This window comes from Rattus norvegicus, chromosome 9 (genome assembly GCF_021556685.1).
Source record: "Rattus norvegicus strain SHRSP/BbbUtx chromosome 9, alternate assembly SHRSP_T2T, whole genome shotgun sequence".
In the NCBI taxonomy this organism is placed as follows: domain Eukaryota; kingdom Metazoa; phylum Chordata; class Mammalia; order Rodentia; family Muridae; genus Rattus; species Rattus norvegicus.
This window is the reverse complement of record NC_141542.1, coordinates 57,111,033-57,126,391: the sequence shown is the minus strand read 5'-3', so window position 1 is coordinate 57,126,391 and position 15,359 is coordinate 57,111,033. Positions and strand designations below refer to the sequence as shown.

Sequence of the window (15,359 nt, the reverse complement as noted above, 5' to 3'; positions counted from 1 at the left end):
ATGAGTAAAGAGACAAGAAGAGGAAATCCTGACAACGAAGATTGGACTTGCCCAAGGAAGCCGACACCGCTAATTAGCAGTAACTAGTCTAAAAAATCTATGGCCCCTTTCCTTTTAACCTTCTTTCTCTCCTACCTAGTGTTGGGGGCTTGGAAATGTTTAAGGCAGAATAAAGGTTGGAATGGAGATGAAGCTATAAGAACTCAATAAAGTAGCTTTAAAAAATAGTGCCAACAAAGTTCAGAAAGCTGAGATTATACTAAGTATCATTTGAGCATAATGACAAGAAATTAGAATTCGAAATCGGGGGGAACCCTAGAAAATCTGAAAATATGTAGAAATCATACTCTTGAACAACCAGGGGCTCAAACCAAAGGAGAATTCAGAGAATACCTCAAAACAAACAAAAAGCAAGCACAGCACATACTGCATTAGTTATATGTCTGCTGCTGTGGGAAACACTGGCCAAAGGCCACAGGGGAGAAAAGGGTTCATTTCACTCTACAGTTGTAATCCGTCATGGAGGGAGTCAGGGCTGGAACCTGGAGGTAGAAACTGAAGTACGGGCCATGGAGGAGTACTGCTTACTAATTTATTCCCTGTGTCTTGCTCAGTCTGCCTTCTTATACCACCAAAGACCACCTGCTCATGAGGGTGGGGAGAAATCCCCAGGGAGTTTGGCCTTCCATACCAATCATTAATCAAGAAAACACATTACAGTTTGCCTACAGGTCAACCTGAAGAAGGCATTTTCTCATCTGAGTTTCCTCCTCCCAGAGGAGGAACCAACCCAACCGAGACACACACCAAAACTTAGAGGACACAGACAAAGTAGTAATAAAGGAAATTTACAGCATAGGATACCTACATTTAGAAAGAAGAAAGCTGTGTGCGCCTATAATCCCAGAACTCAGGAGGCTGAGGTAAGAGGCATGTGGAGGTAAGAGTTGAGACTAGCTGGGCTACACGCGATGGCTTCAAGGCCAGCCTGGAATATCCACCAAAACACTGTCTAAATAAATGAATAGATAAACCAAATTTATAATGCAGCAAATTACCAAAATAATAAGTTAATCCCACAACTAGTAGAAAGAAGGAAATTAAAAAGATTTCATTAGAAATAAACACAAGTAAAAGAGAAAAGAAAATTAGGTGGGCTTTTGATAGAGCCTGCTAATCTTCAGCAAATTCCCCGAAACCACACAAGGAAAGAAGAGTCTCCTCCACAAATGTTGTTTTTAACACTATGTATCTGTATTCTTTGATCTTATACCACATACAAAATTAACTCAAAAGGGACCTAAGATGTGAAATCCAGGGAAAGCTCACAGAGAAAAACACAGCGGGGAAGCTTCTCAGGTTGGACTCGACAGTGGTGTATCAGAAACGACACCACATGTACAGGCAGAAAGTACAAATACAGACGAATGGGACCACATCCATTTATTTAAAAGTCCAGCAAGGTGAATGACACACGAGCAAGCTACAGAATGAGAAAATAGTTGTGAGCAGCCTGTCTGGCAGGGTGTGTGCTGGCTTGTCCCTACTGTCAACTTGACATAAGTCAAAGTCACCTGGGAAGAAGGAATCTCAGCTGAAGCACTGCTTCAGTCAGGCTGGCCTGTGGCCATGTCCATGAGAGACTGACTCATGATTGATGTGGGAGGGCCCAGCCCATTGTGGCTGGCAGCATCGCTGCATGGGCAGGCTTGGATTATACACACAAACTAGCTAGGCATGAGTCATGGAGTGACCCAGCAACACGAGATCCTCTATGCTATCTGCTTCATTTCCTACCTTGAGACCTTCCAATGGAAGTCCATAACCTATAGGTTGAAATAAACCCTTTCCTCCCCTATGCTGGATAGTTGTTTTTGTTAATTTGTCACAAACTAGAGATACCTGGGAAGAGGAACCCTCAATTGAAGAATTACCACCATCAAGTTGGCTTGTGGGCTTGTCTGTAGAGTGTTTACTTGATTGCCAATTGATAGATGAAGGCCTAGCCCACATTGGGCGGGGCTACCCCTAGGCAGGCGGTCCCGCGTTGTGTAGAAGTGTCTGAGTGTGACCCGGAAGCAGGCTGGCAAACACCTTTCCTGCACGGTCTCTGCTTCAGTTTCAGCCTCTAAGTCCCTGCCTTTGTTTCCCTCAGTGATATATTGTGACCTGGGAGTTTCAAGAACAAAATAGACCCTTTCTTCCCCAAGCTGCTTCTGTCAGTGTTTTTATCATAGCAAGAGAAACTAGCAAACCCCTCAAGTTGCTTTGGTCGAAGCGTTTTATCATGTTAACAGAAACCAAACTGGGTCAAAGTGTTAACATTTAAAATACATACGGGATCCCTACAATTCAACGACAACAAAAATTAAACCTGGCTTTTAAATGGGCAAATAACCTAAATAAACTTCTCTACAGAGAAGGTGAATCCATGGGCAGAGCGCACACCAGCAGAGGCTGACATTGGTGGTCATCGGGAAAGGACAGGCATAAGTTACAGCATCATATCACCTCACAACTACTAGGACGGCCATTACTTAAAAGCAAACACAAGCAAAACCAGAAAATAACCAGTGCTGGAGATAATATGAAGAAATTAAGTTGTAAGAGCCAGGGGACCAAGAAGTCCACTGTGAGAGTGTGTCCAGGAGCAACAGGGAAGCTTCACCCATGATACCACAGCACTACAGCTGTCTAGACAGGTCCTGAGGGAGCACACCAGCTACCCTGGATATGCTAACATGGAAGGGAAATCCCAGGGGCCCCACCTGTAGACCAAGAGTTGCAGTCGCCTAAAGATGCCTGAAAGAGAGAGAATTAGTTTTCCTCAGGGGTCAGCCCCATGATTGATTAGGTAATACCAATTGGCAGCCCTGAAACCATAGACACACAGCAGCACTAAACAGAATGAGCAGGCTGCATTTCTACATGTACGTATGTATAGATTGTAATGATAATAATCAAAGAAAATAATTTTTAAAAATGGGGCTATGAGTTTGAGAGGGAGTGATGGGAAGACGGGGAGAGATTGGAGGGAACTTGGGAAGGAGTGGAGGAAGAAAGGGAAGGAGCTAAATGATGTATATATTTTTATTAATTATTTAATATAAAAAGGGGGGAAAGAAACTAGAACAGTTAGGAATATGTAGAATGACCCTGTCTCAGGCTGGAGAGATGGCTTAGTGATTAAGAGCATTGACTTCTCTTCCAGAGGTCCTGAGTTCAAATCCCAGCAACCACATGGTGGCCCACAACCATCTGTAATGAGATCTGATGCCCTCTTCTGGTGTGTCTGAAGACAGCTACAGTGTACTCATGTACACTAAATAAATAATTTAAAAATTTTTAAAAACCAAAAAAAGAGAAAGACCCTGTCTCAAAAAAGAAAACAAAAACTAAGACAAAAAAACCCTTAGAACAAAACCACCATAAGACCCATTAATCCCACTTCTGAGTATTTATCTGAGAGAATGAATAACACCCTGTAGGCATATATTTCCCACAACCTACTTTAATAAGTGTGCAACCTCCTCTCTAGCCCACCACCCACCAGAGGTAATGAAAAAGAAAGGTTATTAGAATACAGGGGAAGTAGACCTGTTTAGAAATAGTTCTTTGGGGCGATTCCAATCTTCATTGTTCTCAATCCAATCCAGTAGCAAACACCAAACACGAACCAGCAGCTGCAGCCCAGTCCACTCGGCAGACACCACACACGAATCAGCAAGGGCAGTTCAATCCAGGAGACACCGCAAGGCTCGCCAATCAGCCTGAGTCTGCAAAGGTGGCAAGAAGACTCAGGAACCTCACGAGAGATTCTTTGGCCAGTTTCTCTCTACTGAAATCACTCCAAGTGGAGATCAGCAGCACAATGTAAGGCGAACCAACACACGTGTATCGTTAGTGAAGACTAGCAAAGCAGAGCAAAGCCAACCAATACTGGAGCTCCCACTGTCTGTGGGGGTCATATTTACATTCTTTCTTTCTAAGAGTCACACATCCTTCCATGTGTAATTGCTGTCTAAGCCATGTGACCGTAGCAAAACATCCTTTCGCCTGTGTCTGCTTCAGCAAAACACTCTCCCATATGTCTGTTTTAGCAAAATGTCTTTCACCTATCTGCCCCAGCAAAACATCATTATAACCTAACTGAGTCCCCAAGGAAACCAGAATTTTCACTGTAACACCCCCATCACATATCTACACCCCTGAAATGATGGCAGCTTAGCTCATAATAGCCACCAAATGGAAACTGCCAAAATGTTCACTGATAGACGGATGGACAAAGAAATCAGCACGTAGATAAAAGTGGAATATTAGCCTTAAAAAGAGAGAAGGCTGTCAGGCGCCACAACGTGGGTGAACCTTGAAAGAATTATGCTGAGGGAAATTAGCCAGTCCCTGGCAGCACTGAATTTGTCATGAAGCATGAAGATGGTCGAATTCGTCAAATGAAAGGCAGAGTGGTGCCTGCAAGAGGCTGGGCTAAGGAAACAGGAAGTTGACTTTCGGAGGATGCAGAATTCCAGGCAAGATGCCAAGGTTCTACAGAAACATGTGCAGCAAGGCGCACTGTATTCAGCTGAACTCTTACACGCAGCTAAGGGGAGAGCTTGATGCTGTGTCTCTCACCATGGCGGGGTGGCGCACCAACATTCTTAAACAGAGAACAGCCTGTTGCAGCGGTGTGACCTTCATGGTCAATCTGACTGGATTTAGAACTGTCTGGAAGACGGGGAGGCATGGTTCTGTGTGCATCTGAGGGAATAAACCAGGAAGAGGTTAACACTGGACTACACTGGAGTTACCCTTTCTCTGCTTCCTGATGCACCACAACATGAACCTCTCTGTGCCTTCTGCCCTTCCCCGACATGATGGACCAAAATCCTACTGAATCTGGAGCCAAAATAAGCCTTTCCTCCTCTGATCAGTGTGTTAGGAAATTTGGCTGTAGTGAAAAGGCAGCTAATACAACTGGTCATCAAGACACATCAAATAAATCAATGGGTACCTATCGTTGACCATCTACTAGATAAGGGCAGGAGCCAACGATTTCTCTCAGTCTGACAATAATCTAAATAGATAAGACTGAAGAAAAGTAGGAACTGTCATACTCTGCTAGTGTAATTGCTGTCTAAGCCAGACTGACATCCCGTAACAATTATTTACACAAAATTAACTAGCAACGTTAAACACACTCATGCCCACATCTCGACCTCCAATGGGTCCACAGAAGCAGCCTGCAAATCTGGATAAATACGCTGTCTCCAGCTTTTGCAATCCGGCATCTCGGCGACTCATAGGAATGCAAGAGATCTGAGGGATTCCTATAGAGCTCTAAGATCAAGCTCATTCCATCAGTCACAGCCTAGGCAGAGGAGATGCATGCCTCTGCCACGGCTGGCCAACTCAGGTATGAGGAAAGAGAAGGTGGATTGTTCCTGCCGTGAAAAAGCCACATGGGAACTGAGCTCACCATCTGCAGGTCCTCTTCCTACACTGATAGATCAGTTCAATCCCTTTTCCTTTTCTGGGATTGAAACAGACATCGTTTTCCCTTGAGCAAAGGGAGCGAGGAGAAGCACTCCCCTGACATGAGAGACGCCATGCTTGACATCCAAAATCTGGTAGGGGAGATGTAATGGTCCCCATTCTGCAGAGGTGACAGAGACAGAAGTGTTGGGTGACATGCCGCTATCCCACGATCAGAACACTCAGAACTCGACAGAGCAAGATCTGGATTATTTTTAATCCGGAAGGTGTATTTTAGGGAAGAGGAGTTGTTTTTTATGTTGGATCTTGAGATGGTGTCTCTGGTAGTCTAGGCTAGTCTCAAAGTTGCTTACCTAGCTAAGGCTGACCTTGAAGTCCTTATTCTCCTGCCTCCACCTCCCAAGTGCTGGGAGAACAGGTGTGTGCCATCATACCTGGCTGCAGACCCTGGTGTTTCAGTGACTTCCCATTCTGCCTCTCAAGACATTGGAATGTGTCTTCCCAGGAACAGGGAATGAGGGGGCCTCTGAGGTTGAGGAGAGAGCAGCAGCAGACACCAGCAGAAGCCCGGAGAGTAAGCAAGATGCCACCAATGTTTCAAAGCAGACTGAGAGCAGGGTGGGAAAGGGGAGAGAGAAAGAGCAGCCGGGGCGGCCAGGAAGAGAGAAGTCCCGTGCAGAAGAGAAAGATCGGCTGTATCCATACTGGCAGGGTGCTCTGACCACCAGGCATACAGGAAGAGCAGCTGGATGGGTCACAAGAGCTCTCACAGGAGGACACGATGTAGGAAAAACTCAAATCCTACTGCAAGTTAGTGCAGGACTCTTGAGTTTTAGGAATACAAGCTATAGGAAAGGTTCCGGGGTGGGACAAAGACTGGATGTCATAAGAACAGGTAAGAAATTATAATTACTTTGAAATTATTTTGATATCTATTAAACTTCTTCCCGGAACAAGATGTTTTTAAAATACGCTATGTCTATGTCGCCAGCCACAAGACACCACGGACTGGGTGAGTGATGTGGGTGTATTGTGGTTCACGGTTCTGGGGAGGTGATGGGGTGCAGGAACTGAGTCTGGTGATGCCCTCCTGAAGTTAAGCGACTTGGTAGAGTCGCACAGCTGAAGAGCGGAGGAGTGCATTGAGCCTGAGTTATGAACGCCCACCCTCTGGCTGCAAAACGCTTGCCATCCTGCAGAAAACCAAGACATTCCGTGGCACGCGTGGACTCTGCGCCCAGCAGCGGCGGTGGGCGCAGCCGAGGGGACTCTGGTCTCGCAGCAGACGTGGGTTCTCACCGGGGTGTGAGGCAATAAGGAGACCTTGGCCCGGGGCTGATCAAGACCCCATACACACACCCGGGAATCCTACCGCGGGGAGAAGAGGTTCCGCCTCACGCTCCGCCGCAGGGGGGCGCCCCTGGCTGGCAGCTGCTTGGCTAGTGGTCCCCGCCACAGGGCGCGTCGCCTTCAAGAAGATGTCGCTGTCCGGCGGGGAGAGCCCTGCTTGGCCAGCGACTCGCCTGTCCTGGTTGCTATGCTGCAGCGCCCTGTTGTCCCCGGCCGCCGGCTACGTGATTGTGAGCTCCGTGTCCTGGGCTGTCACCAACGAGGTAGACGAGGAGCTGGACAGCGCGTCCACCGAGGAGGCGCTGCCCGCGCTGCTGGAGGACTCGAGCAGCATCTGGCAGCAGAGCTTCCCGGCCTCGGCGCACAAGGAGGACACGCACCTGCGGCCTCGGGGCTCCGCCCGCGCCAGGCCCGCACCGGCCGCGCGTGGCATGTTCTCCTACCGGCGGGAGAGCGGCTCATCCGAGGCATCCCCCGGCCCCAGGGTGCATGCCGGCACCGCCCGCTCCCTAGCCCACGCTAGCTCCTGGGGCTGTCTGGCCACGGTGTCCACCCACGAAAAGGTAAACCAGAGGTCGGGAGGTGGGGGCGGTGCGCGTCTCCTTCCCAGGACGCAGGGCAACTCGGGTTTCACAGGTGCATGGACTGTAAATGCCCTGTGAATAACGGAACCGGAGTGTGCTTGGGTCGGTCCATCCAGCCAAGTGCATGTGAGTGGGGAGGAAGGCGACGCTGGGAAACAGCCTGGTGGTTAGTGACTGAATCCCTGTATTAAGATGGCCAAAGCGATGATCAGATAAACAGCGACAAGCTGGAAACCTGGAACGCAGACAGGATCGCCTTTGGAATCACAGATGAGGCGCATCCAGCTCCTGCAGACTCGGACAGTCCTGCAGACAGGCTCTGGCACCGCCTCCCACACCAAGTGGGTGTGGAAGTAGACATTAACACTTTAAAAAAAAAATGTAACTCGGATTTTTTAGGAAGACGACTTAGGCAAAGGGTAACTGCTGGAGGAGCCGTTTCAGCTGCAATTCGTCTCTTTCGGTCTACAGAACTATATCCACATTTTAACCTGCTTCCATCCAGAATGGCATGGAGGGGTGCCGCATTCCATCAGAATACCCCCCCCCATCCCCGGAAAGCTTCTAGTTCTGTCTGGTAAACAGAGATGTGGTCCTAGCTCCTGTTTAATCTGTGCACGGAAGGGCTAACATCTTTATTATATATCACACCGCGTGGGAGTCGGGTTCTTGCCACAGCTCTGGGTCTCACTAACCCCAACTCAGTCAAAGCATCCTGCTTTCCCACCCATAAAATTCAGAAATTCGCTGGTAGGAGCTTGAAAGTTCTTTTTTTTTTTTCTTTCCCTTAAAAAAAAAATCATCTAGTGACAGCTTTATCCTAATAATGGCAACAATCTTGTCATTTTTATGTCAGAATCTAAGCCAGTTCTGTATTCCCGGGGTTCAAATAGTTCTTACATGCCTGACATATACCTTAATAGGGGACAGACTTTAAATATGAAGCTAGTCTTGGTTTACAACAAATCGTTTCAGACAATTAAAAAAAATCTACTGCCTGAAGCAAGGGACGTGGAATGATTGAGAATCTGAATTATTCAACCTCCAGAACCCGTGTTCTTTTCAGTGTTTGTTTCTCTTCTTGTTTAAAGTGCCAAGCAGGGTGTCGTTAATTTGTAATCACAGGACTGAGATGGTTGAGACAGGTGGGATCTTTAGGGCTTTGCCCTCAAGCTAGCCTAGCCTACTCTGGGAGTTCCAGGCCAGCAAGAGACTCTTTCTAAAACACAACAGTCCTGGACCCTGAAGAAAGACACCAGGAGGCCAGGAGGTTGACCTTGGACCTCCACAATTACACACTATGTGTGAGCACCACACACTCAGGCACACACGAAACAAAGAAACCCGGTGGCCAGTCAGGCTTGGTGGCCCGTGCCTACAGTCCCAGCCCTAACACAGCTAAGGCAGGAGAATCGTGAGTTCAGAGCCAACTCCAGATACATATACAGGCACTGCCTCACAGAAACAGGCACACAAGAAAAAGCAGCCACGGTCCTTGTGGTCCTTGCATCAAAACTGTTTTGACCCCCAACAGCACTCTCTCTTGTTAGCTTCCTTAGGCCTTCCCCTTCCAATGTTGGCTTGGAATCCAAACAGTAAATTCGGAGAGCGTTTGCACCAGCTGCAATCGGTTCACGGTAGCCTGGAACTAGAATCTGGGGATGATGTAATATTACCGTTTTTGGAGAACTCCATAAGTTTTCACATCTCTAAATTACTAAAGCTCTTCCTTTCAGAACCTTGCCCGGTGCTTGGAACACAATGGCGGCTTCTCTAACTGGAAGGTTCTATGTAAGGGACAAAACAGAGGTGGCAGCGTTCAGGGGAAGCTGAGACCTGAACACTGTTGCTTAATGTCACATGAGCATGGCATGGGGCCCTCCCTCATCCACTAGGTGGTCACAGGCAAAGATCAGTGTATCACACCTCTGTGACATCCATTTCTGCAAGAATGGCATCTAACGTATCAATGTCCCGTAACTTGTTCAGTTAAGGATCGTAATGGGACATACAACTGATAGATGAAGAAATGTCGCCCCAACTGAAGAAATTTAAAACATTTTTGTCGTCCCAAAGGCCAAGCAGTTTGTTAAAAAATTAATTAAATTCTATCCCCCGAAGTGAGGAATGTAGTAGTTATTTAAGAAGAGATGGCCGGAGGGGGGGTGGGGGCAGCACCGGCTTCTTCCCCAGGATCCTCTTGTCCTCTTCCTTCAATAAAATGACTGCATTCACTGTGCGAAGTCAGGGTCCAGAATAACGCTTTAGCTTCTAGGCAGAATGCCCTTCCCTACATCCCCACCCCTACCCCTGAGAAACTCTGAAACCATCCCTGGTTTAAGTTGCTTAGATTGGGGCCACGGAGCCTAAATATCCTCCCTGGGAAACCTGCTGCAGCACGCAAGCAAGGTCCAAGCAAGGTCTCGGGGAAACACCAGGTTGTTCCCAGCTTGTTACTCATAGCTCTGGCACTGAAAAGCCTTTTTGTCTTTGTTACTGTTGTGTTTGTCAGATCCAAGGACTTCCCTTTGGGAGCTGCCTGGCCATCAGCGATGGCCCCGTCCACAACAGCACAGGGGTCCCTTTCTTCTACATGACAGCCAAGGACCCTGCTGTGTCCGACCTGGTGAAGAACCCTGTAGCCTCCCTGATGCTGCCTGAGTCTGAAGGAGAGTTTTGCAGGTAGAGGAGGGAGGGTTTGTACTTATTATGGGTTTGGGGTAGAGGTGGAAGGTGGGTTGTACGGCTGTTGTCGTGGGCCCTTAGATATAAATTGACATCCTTCTCCTTAGAGTTCTACTGCAGACCAATGTGATTTGAAGCAAGCCACCTCACATATACTCATCTGTAAAATGGGAGGGTGGGTGGGGTTTTGACTTTCACCTGGGTGATATATCCAGTGAGCCTGTTTAAATAGAAATGGTTGTCAATTGGACTCTGTGAGTGTCGCAGGGTTTTACTGCAGTGAAGAGACGCCATGACCAAGGCAAGTCTTATAAATGACAACGTTTAATTGAGGCTGACTTACAGGTTCAGAGGTTCAGTCCATTATCATCAAGGCAGGAGCATGGCAGCATCCAGTCAGGCATGGTACATGCAGCTGAGAGATCTACATCTGCATCTGAAGGCTGCTAGCAGAAGACTGGATTCCAGGCAGCTAGGATAAGGGTCTTAAGCCCACACCGACAGTGACACACTTACTCTAACAGGGTCATACCCACTCCAACAAGGCCACACCTCCCAATAGTGCCAATCCCTGGACCAAGCATATACAAACCATCCCAGTGAGCTACACTTAACCTACCACACATCTCTGCTCAGCCTGGCCCGCCTTAGCTTCCGTGCACAGACCTCAGGTGGACCAAGCCTTCTAACAGAAAAGCTTATTCGGTAATAAGAGTTTGACAGTGTACTTTGTTGAACGCTGAACTCAAAGGGAAAACACAGCAGCCTTTTCTGTACCCACGGCCTAGAAAAGTGAATTCCATAGTGTGCAGTTTGCCAAATGTGTATCCCTTTGAAACCAGCATAGAGATGAAAACTTGGAAGCTGATTGTGCAGGTTGGTATGCACAATCCTGTCTACCCTACAGTGTTTACCGGCCTTGGAGGTGAGTGCTTTCTGTCAGACAAAATGTTTTTGAGACTGGCTTTCATGGAGCCCAGGCTGGCCTTGAACCTAACCTGTAGCCAAGGATGTACCACACTGGTTAATACGGTACTGGGGAATTGAACCCAGGGCCTTATGGGTACTAGATGACTACTCTATCATCTAAGCTATGTCCCCAACCCAAGGTGCCTCATATGACATCCAGGTAGACACAGTGCGCTGGGGGCTGAAAGGAGACCCAGTAGTTTGTCTCCCTGGGATGTTCAGGCTGGAGCCTATTGACTTCAACCCATTTATAGCCCCTCTCTCCCCAAGGGATGCGTGTGATACAAGCCGGCATCCTTGAATGCAATTTCTTTAAAACTCCCTAGCAGAAAAGACTTCTGAACACATTTTAAGCAAAGCTAGAGCATCCATTCATTCAGACTCTGTCATCTAAATTCAAGATGCAAACCCCCAAATCACTTGCTGCCAGGGAGACACTGCACTGAGCTCCTGTGGTGTTCCTCTCCCCGCCCCAGAGATTAACAATCATCACAGGGTGGCCTGGAGGGAAAGGTAGATTATGCCTGGGTATCAAGTCATCTTATTTGCAAAAATGGAGGTGGTTGAGAGCAGGAACTGACTTCCTCTCACCTCTGTGCCCTCCATGCCCAGCATAGAAAGCAACCAGCCATCCTGTTTGTCCTTGTGGAGACCAGTTACAGCAATGCCAGGGTACCAAATGCAGCCTAGGAAAGGCCTTGCCATCCCCTCTCCCACCATTTATCCTCAGCAACAAGAGACTCAAACTGCAGGACTTCCGCTGTTCCCCAACAGGTTATGGCCAGGGAAACAGCATTCTTTTGTCACAGAACAGTCTGTGTTCTTAGCAAGCTCACTGCTACTAGAGAGACATGCCCAGGAGAGTTTCCTAAATTCTGCACCCTAAAAGCAGTAATGCAGGAGCATGTTGCTCCCAGGACCTGGAGTGCACCTGCTCTGGAAGACAAGTCACAGCTTTCTGTTCCAGGAGCAATGTGAGGCCACACTTGGTTGCACAAGATGTGACAACCAGCAGGCCTCAAGTGGACGGACAGGGACAGAAAATCTGAGCATTGAGGAAGCGATCTCCACAGAGATTGGAAGAAGGCAGTGTCTCAGAGTGGCTGTCTCCAGCTCTGTGTGTGTGTGTGTGTGTGTGTGTGTGTGTGTGTGTGTGTGTGTGTGTGTCTGTGTGTGTCTGTGTGTGTCTCTGTGTATGTGTGTATATGTGTCTGTGTGTGTATTTCTGTGTCTCTGGTGTGTCTTTGTATATGTCTCTGTGGGTATGTGTGTTAGTTTGCATGTTTGTGTGTCTGTGTGTCTGTGTTTGTGTGTTCTGTGAGTCTGTGTATGTGTGCCTATGTTCTGTGTGTCTCTGTGTATGTGTATGTCTGTCTGTGTGAGAATGTGTAGGTTTGTGTGTATTTGTGTGTCTCTGTGTGTGTCTGTGTATATCTGTGTGTATGCGTTAGTTTGCATGTGTGTATATCTGTATGTTTGTGTTTATTTGTGTGTGAGTCTGTGTGCATGTGTGTCTATGTTCCATGTGTTGACATGTGTGTGCATGTGTGTCTCTCTGTGTATGTTTATGTCTGTGCATGTGTGTGTCTCTTGTGTGTGTGTGTCTGTATGTATGATGTGGTATGTATGATGTGCATGTGCACAAACATATGTGTCCCATGCTGAGTAAGAAATAAGAGCATCTGGCCAGAAGTGATGTCTCCAAGGTCTAGAGCACACCTGTATCCCCTACTGATGTGCAGAAACAGCCACACTCACTGGCCTCTGTGTCTAGAATCTCCTACCGAAACTCTTCCCCAGAACTGACAGTCCCTAGCATTACTTAAACTTCTGAAGTGTTGAAACATGGTATAAATTAAATTTGCCTTAGCAAGGGTCAGACTTCTGAGCAGGTGTTCTGAAGTGAAGCTACACCTTCCTGTGAATGACTTAAGTCCAGATGTGAGGTTCACCTAGAGTGTTAGAGACACTGAATCCAAGACTTGATAAGTCAAAGCCTGAATCAAAGGATAGGCACATGCCTGAGCCCCCCCAGATAATCAGGGGCCACCTGATCAGAGAGAGGCATCTGGTAGAAGCTGTTACCAGAATTACACCCCAGACAAGAACCTTGTGGAGTTTAGAAAGACCAACGACCAGGTTCCTCGGACCTGGAGATATCGCTGATAAGACCAGGGTTTGTTGTCAAGTGCTTCATGGCAATTCTGGGGACTGGGCAGGGGATTCAGAAACCTCCAGTTGTGATGGTGAAGAACGTGAGGGCACTGGCTGCTTGTGTTCAGAGAAATGGCCTTACCTTGTGCTGTGAAGAAGTGTCCTGTGGACTGAAACTTGTAGCCATGCTGTTTGTCCGTTTGGTTTGTGCTCTCTTCTCAGAGTCCCCTGCAGCTATGTGCAGTGGGAGAGTGTATACTTTTCAGGGAATACATCCTAGGGTCCCCACAGGCCTAGATGAGCCATTAGAAGAGGGACCACAGGCCAAGTTAGGAAGGGGAGAGAAGGCTGGTTTTGAACCCATCTCCCATGGCTCCTTGAGCATCGTGAGGTATGCAGTTCTTCAGCTGCTGGCCTACCATGTTTTTATCAGGGTACACCTCCTGACTCCCACAGGCTTGCTGCCAGCACAGCTTGGTGAGTTCTTTCTTCACCAATGGGACACAAGTCAGGAGAAGCAGGTCACCAGCAAACACCGCTGAGCATAGGAAGGAGGCATGTTTGGGACTGTCACGAGAGCAGACTGAACAGGTCTCTGTACATTCAGAACTTTGTTTGATAAAGCTACATAGAAAATGCATGTGCTTATTAAGCAGAGGATGGCTAGAGGAACTGTTCAACTTCATGTGGCTGTCACAACATACCTGAGAGTTTTGTTTCAAACTTCTAGAGACCCACAGTACAGTGTTAGTGTGTGCTAATCTCTGTGAGGGCCACCTGGCTTCATCACACCAAAGCTACTGGCAGGTGCAGGGGAAAGATTAAATGCTCTTTTGTAAAAGAAATGATAAGTTCTAGCTAGCCCACATAAAAGACACACAATCCAGGTATTTTGTTTACAAGGCATAAGCCTAGATTGGGCAGGTTTGGGAGATATTTTAATTTCTATCCCATTCCCTTGTTACTTGCTGTTTCTCCTGGCTACTCACTCATGGTCCATCTCCTCCCATGGAGGCTTCTTAATACCTTCATGTCATTTCTCCCTCTTTTCTCTCTACATGTGACCCAAGCCAGGTAACCAAAAACCCGCCTACCTCTATCCACTGCCCAATCACAGGCTTTAGACTTTTGTTGACCAATTAACTTGGGTGTCAAGGTTACATAGCATCACTTGGTATATGTGAGGATCTCCTCATCATCATCGTGGGGAGGGACCAGATTTTGGAGACCAGTATTTAGCATTTGAATACATAGCATCCATCACCAGACCAACCCCAACACTCTTTTATCTTAAAGATTTATTTATTTATTTATTTATTTATTTATTTATTTATTTATTTATTATAAGTACACAGTAGCTGTCTTCAGACACACCAGAAGAGGACATCAGATCTCATTACAGATGGTTGTGAGCCACCATGTGGTTGCTGGGATTTGAACTCAGGACCTCTGGAAGAGCCATCTCTCCAGCCCTTCTTTTTTCTTTTAAATTAAAAAAAAAAAAGCACTCCCTGTATAACTAGGCCACTGTGAGATTAGCATTGACCCTTTCCAACGGTGGTGCCCCTATGACCTAATGCCCTTGCACCAAATCCCACCTCTTAAAGATTCTGGTCTCTCAATACTGCTTCATTGGAACCAAGCACATGAACCTTTGGGGACCTGTTCAAACCACACCCAAACTGGAGCAAACCATTAGACCCTCTCACATATCTAAGTTTTCCCTGAGGACATTCACTGCATTCAACCACAGCTGGTCTCCCCGGGGGTTCACTCCTCATCCTTAGTTACTGGCCACTCAGATCCTGACATCCCCTCTACTGAACTCTTCCATGAGGCAAATCGACAGAACCCTCCCGAGCCCCTAATGGCCAGGCATCCTCTCCTTCTTGGAACAGATCACGATGCCTGCTGCTTCGCTTTGCCAACTCTCTTAATATTTTATTTATACCCAGCTTTATCAAATTAAAAAGTCTGACCTGAAGGCTGGTTGTGATCAAAGCTCACAGAAGTACTTTGGCAAGTAGCTACTAAACACTTTCCACTTAGTGGCCCCCCACCGCGTGTCACTCAGTATGATATTCCAGTCCATTAGCTGGCTGTGTATTAAAGGGTTCCATCCAG

At 47.3% G+C, this 15,359-nt stretch overlaps 1 protein-coding gene across 1 annotated transcript in view; it reads left to right on the top strand.

The window, feature by feature from the left end:
- Positions 1-6,923: 6,923 nt before the first annotated feature.
- Positions 6,924-15,359, top strand: part of Creg2 (cellular repressor of E1A-stimulated genes 2) — a 46,239-nt gene continuing 37,803 nt past the window's right edge. The window contains 2 exon segments of the mRNA NM_001447353.1: positions 6,924-7,406; positions 9,940-10,109. Coding sequence (NP_001434282.1) covers positions 6,972-7,406; positions 9,940-10,109 — 605 coding nt within the window. The 5' untranslated portion in view covers positions 6,924-6,971.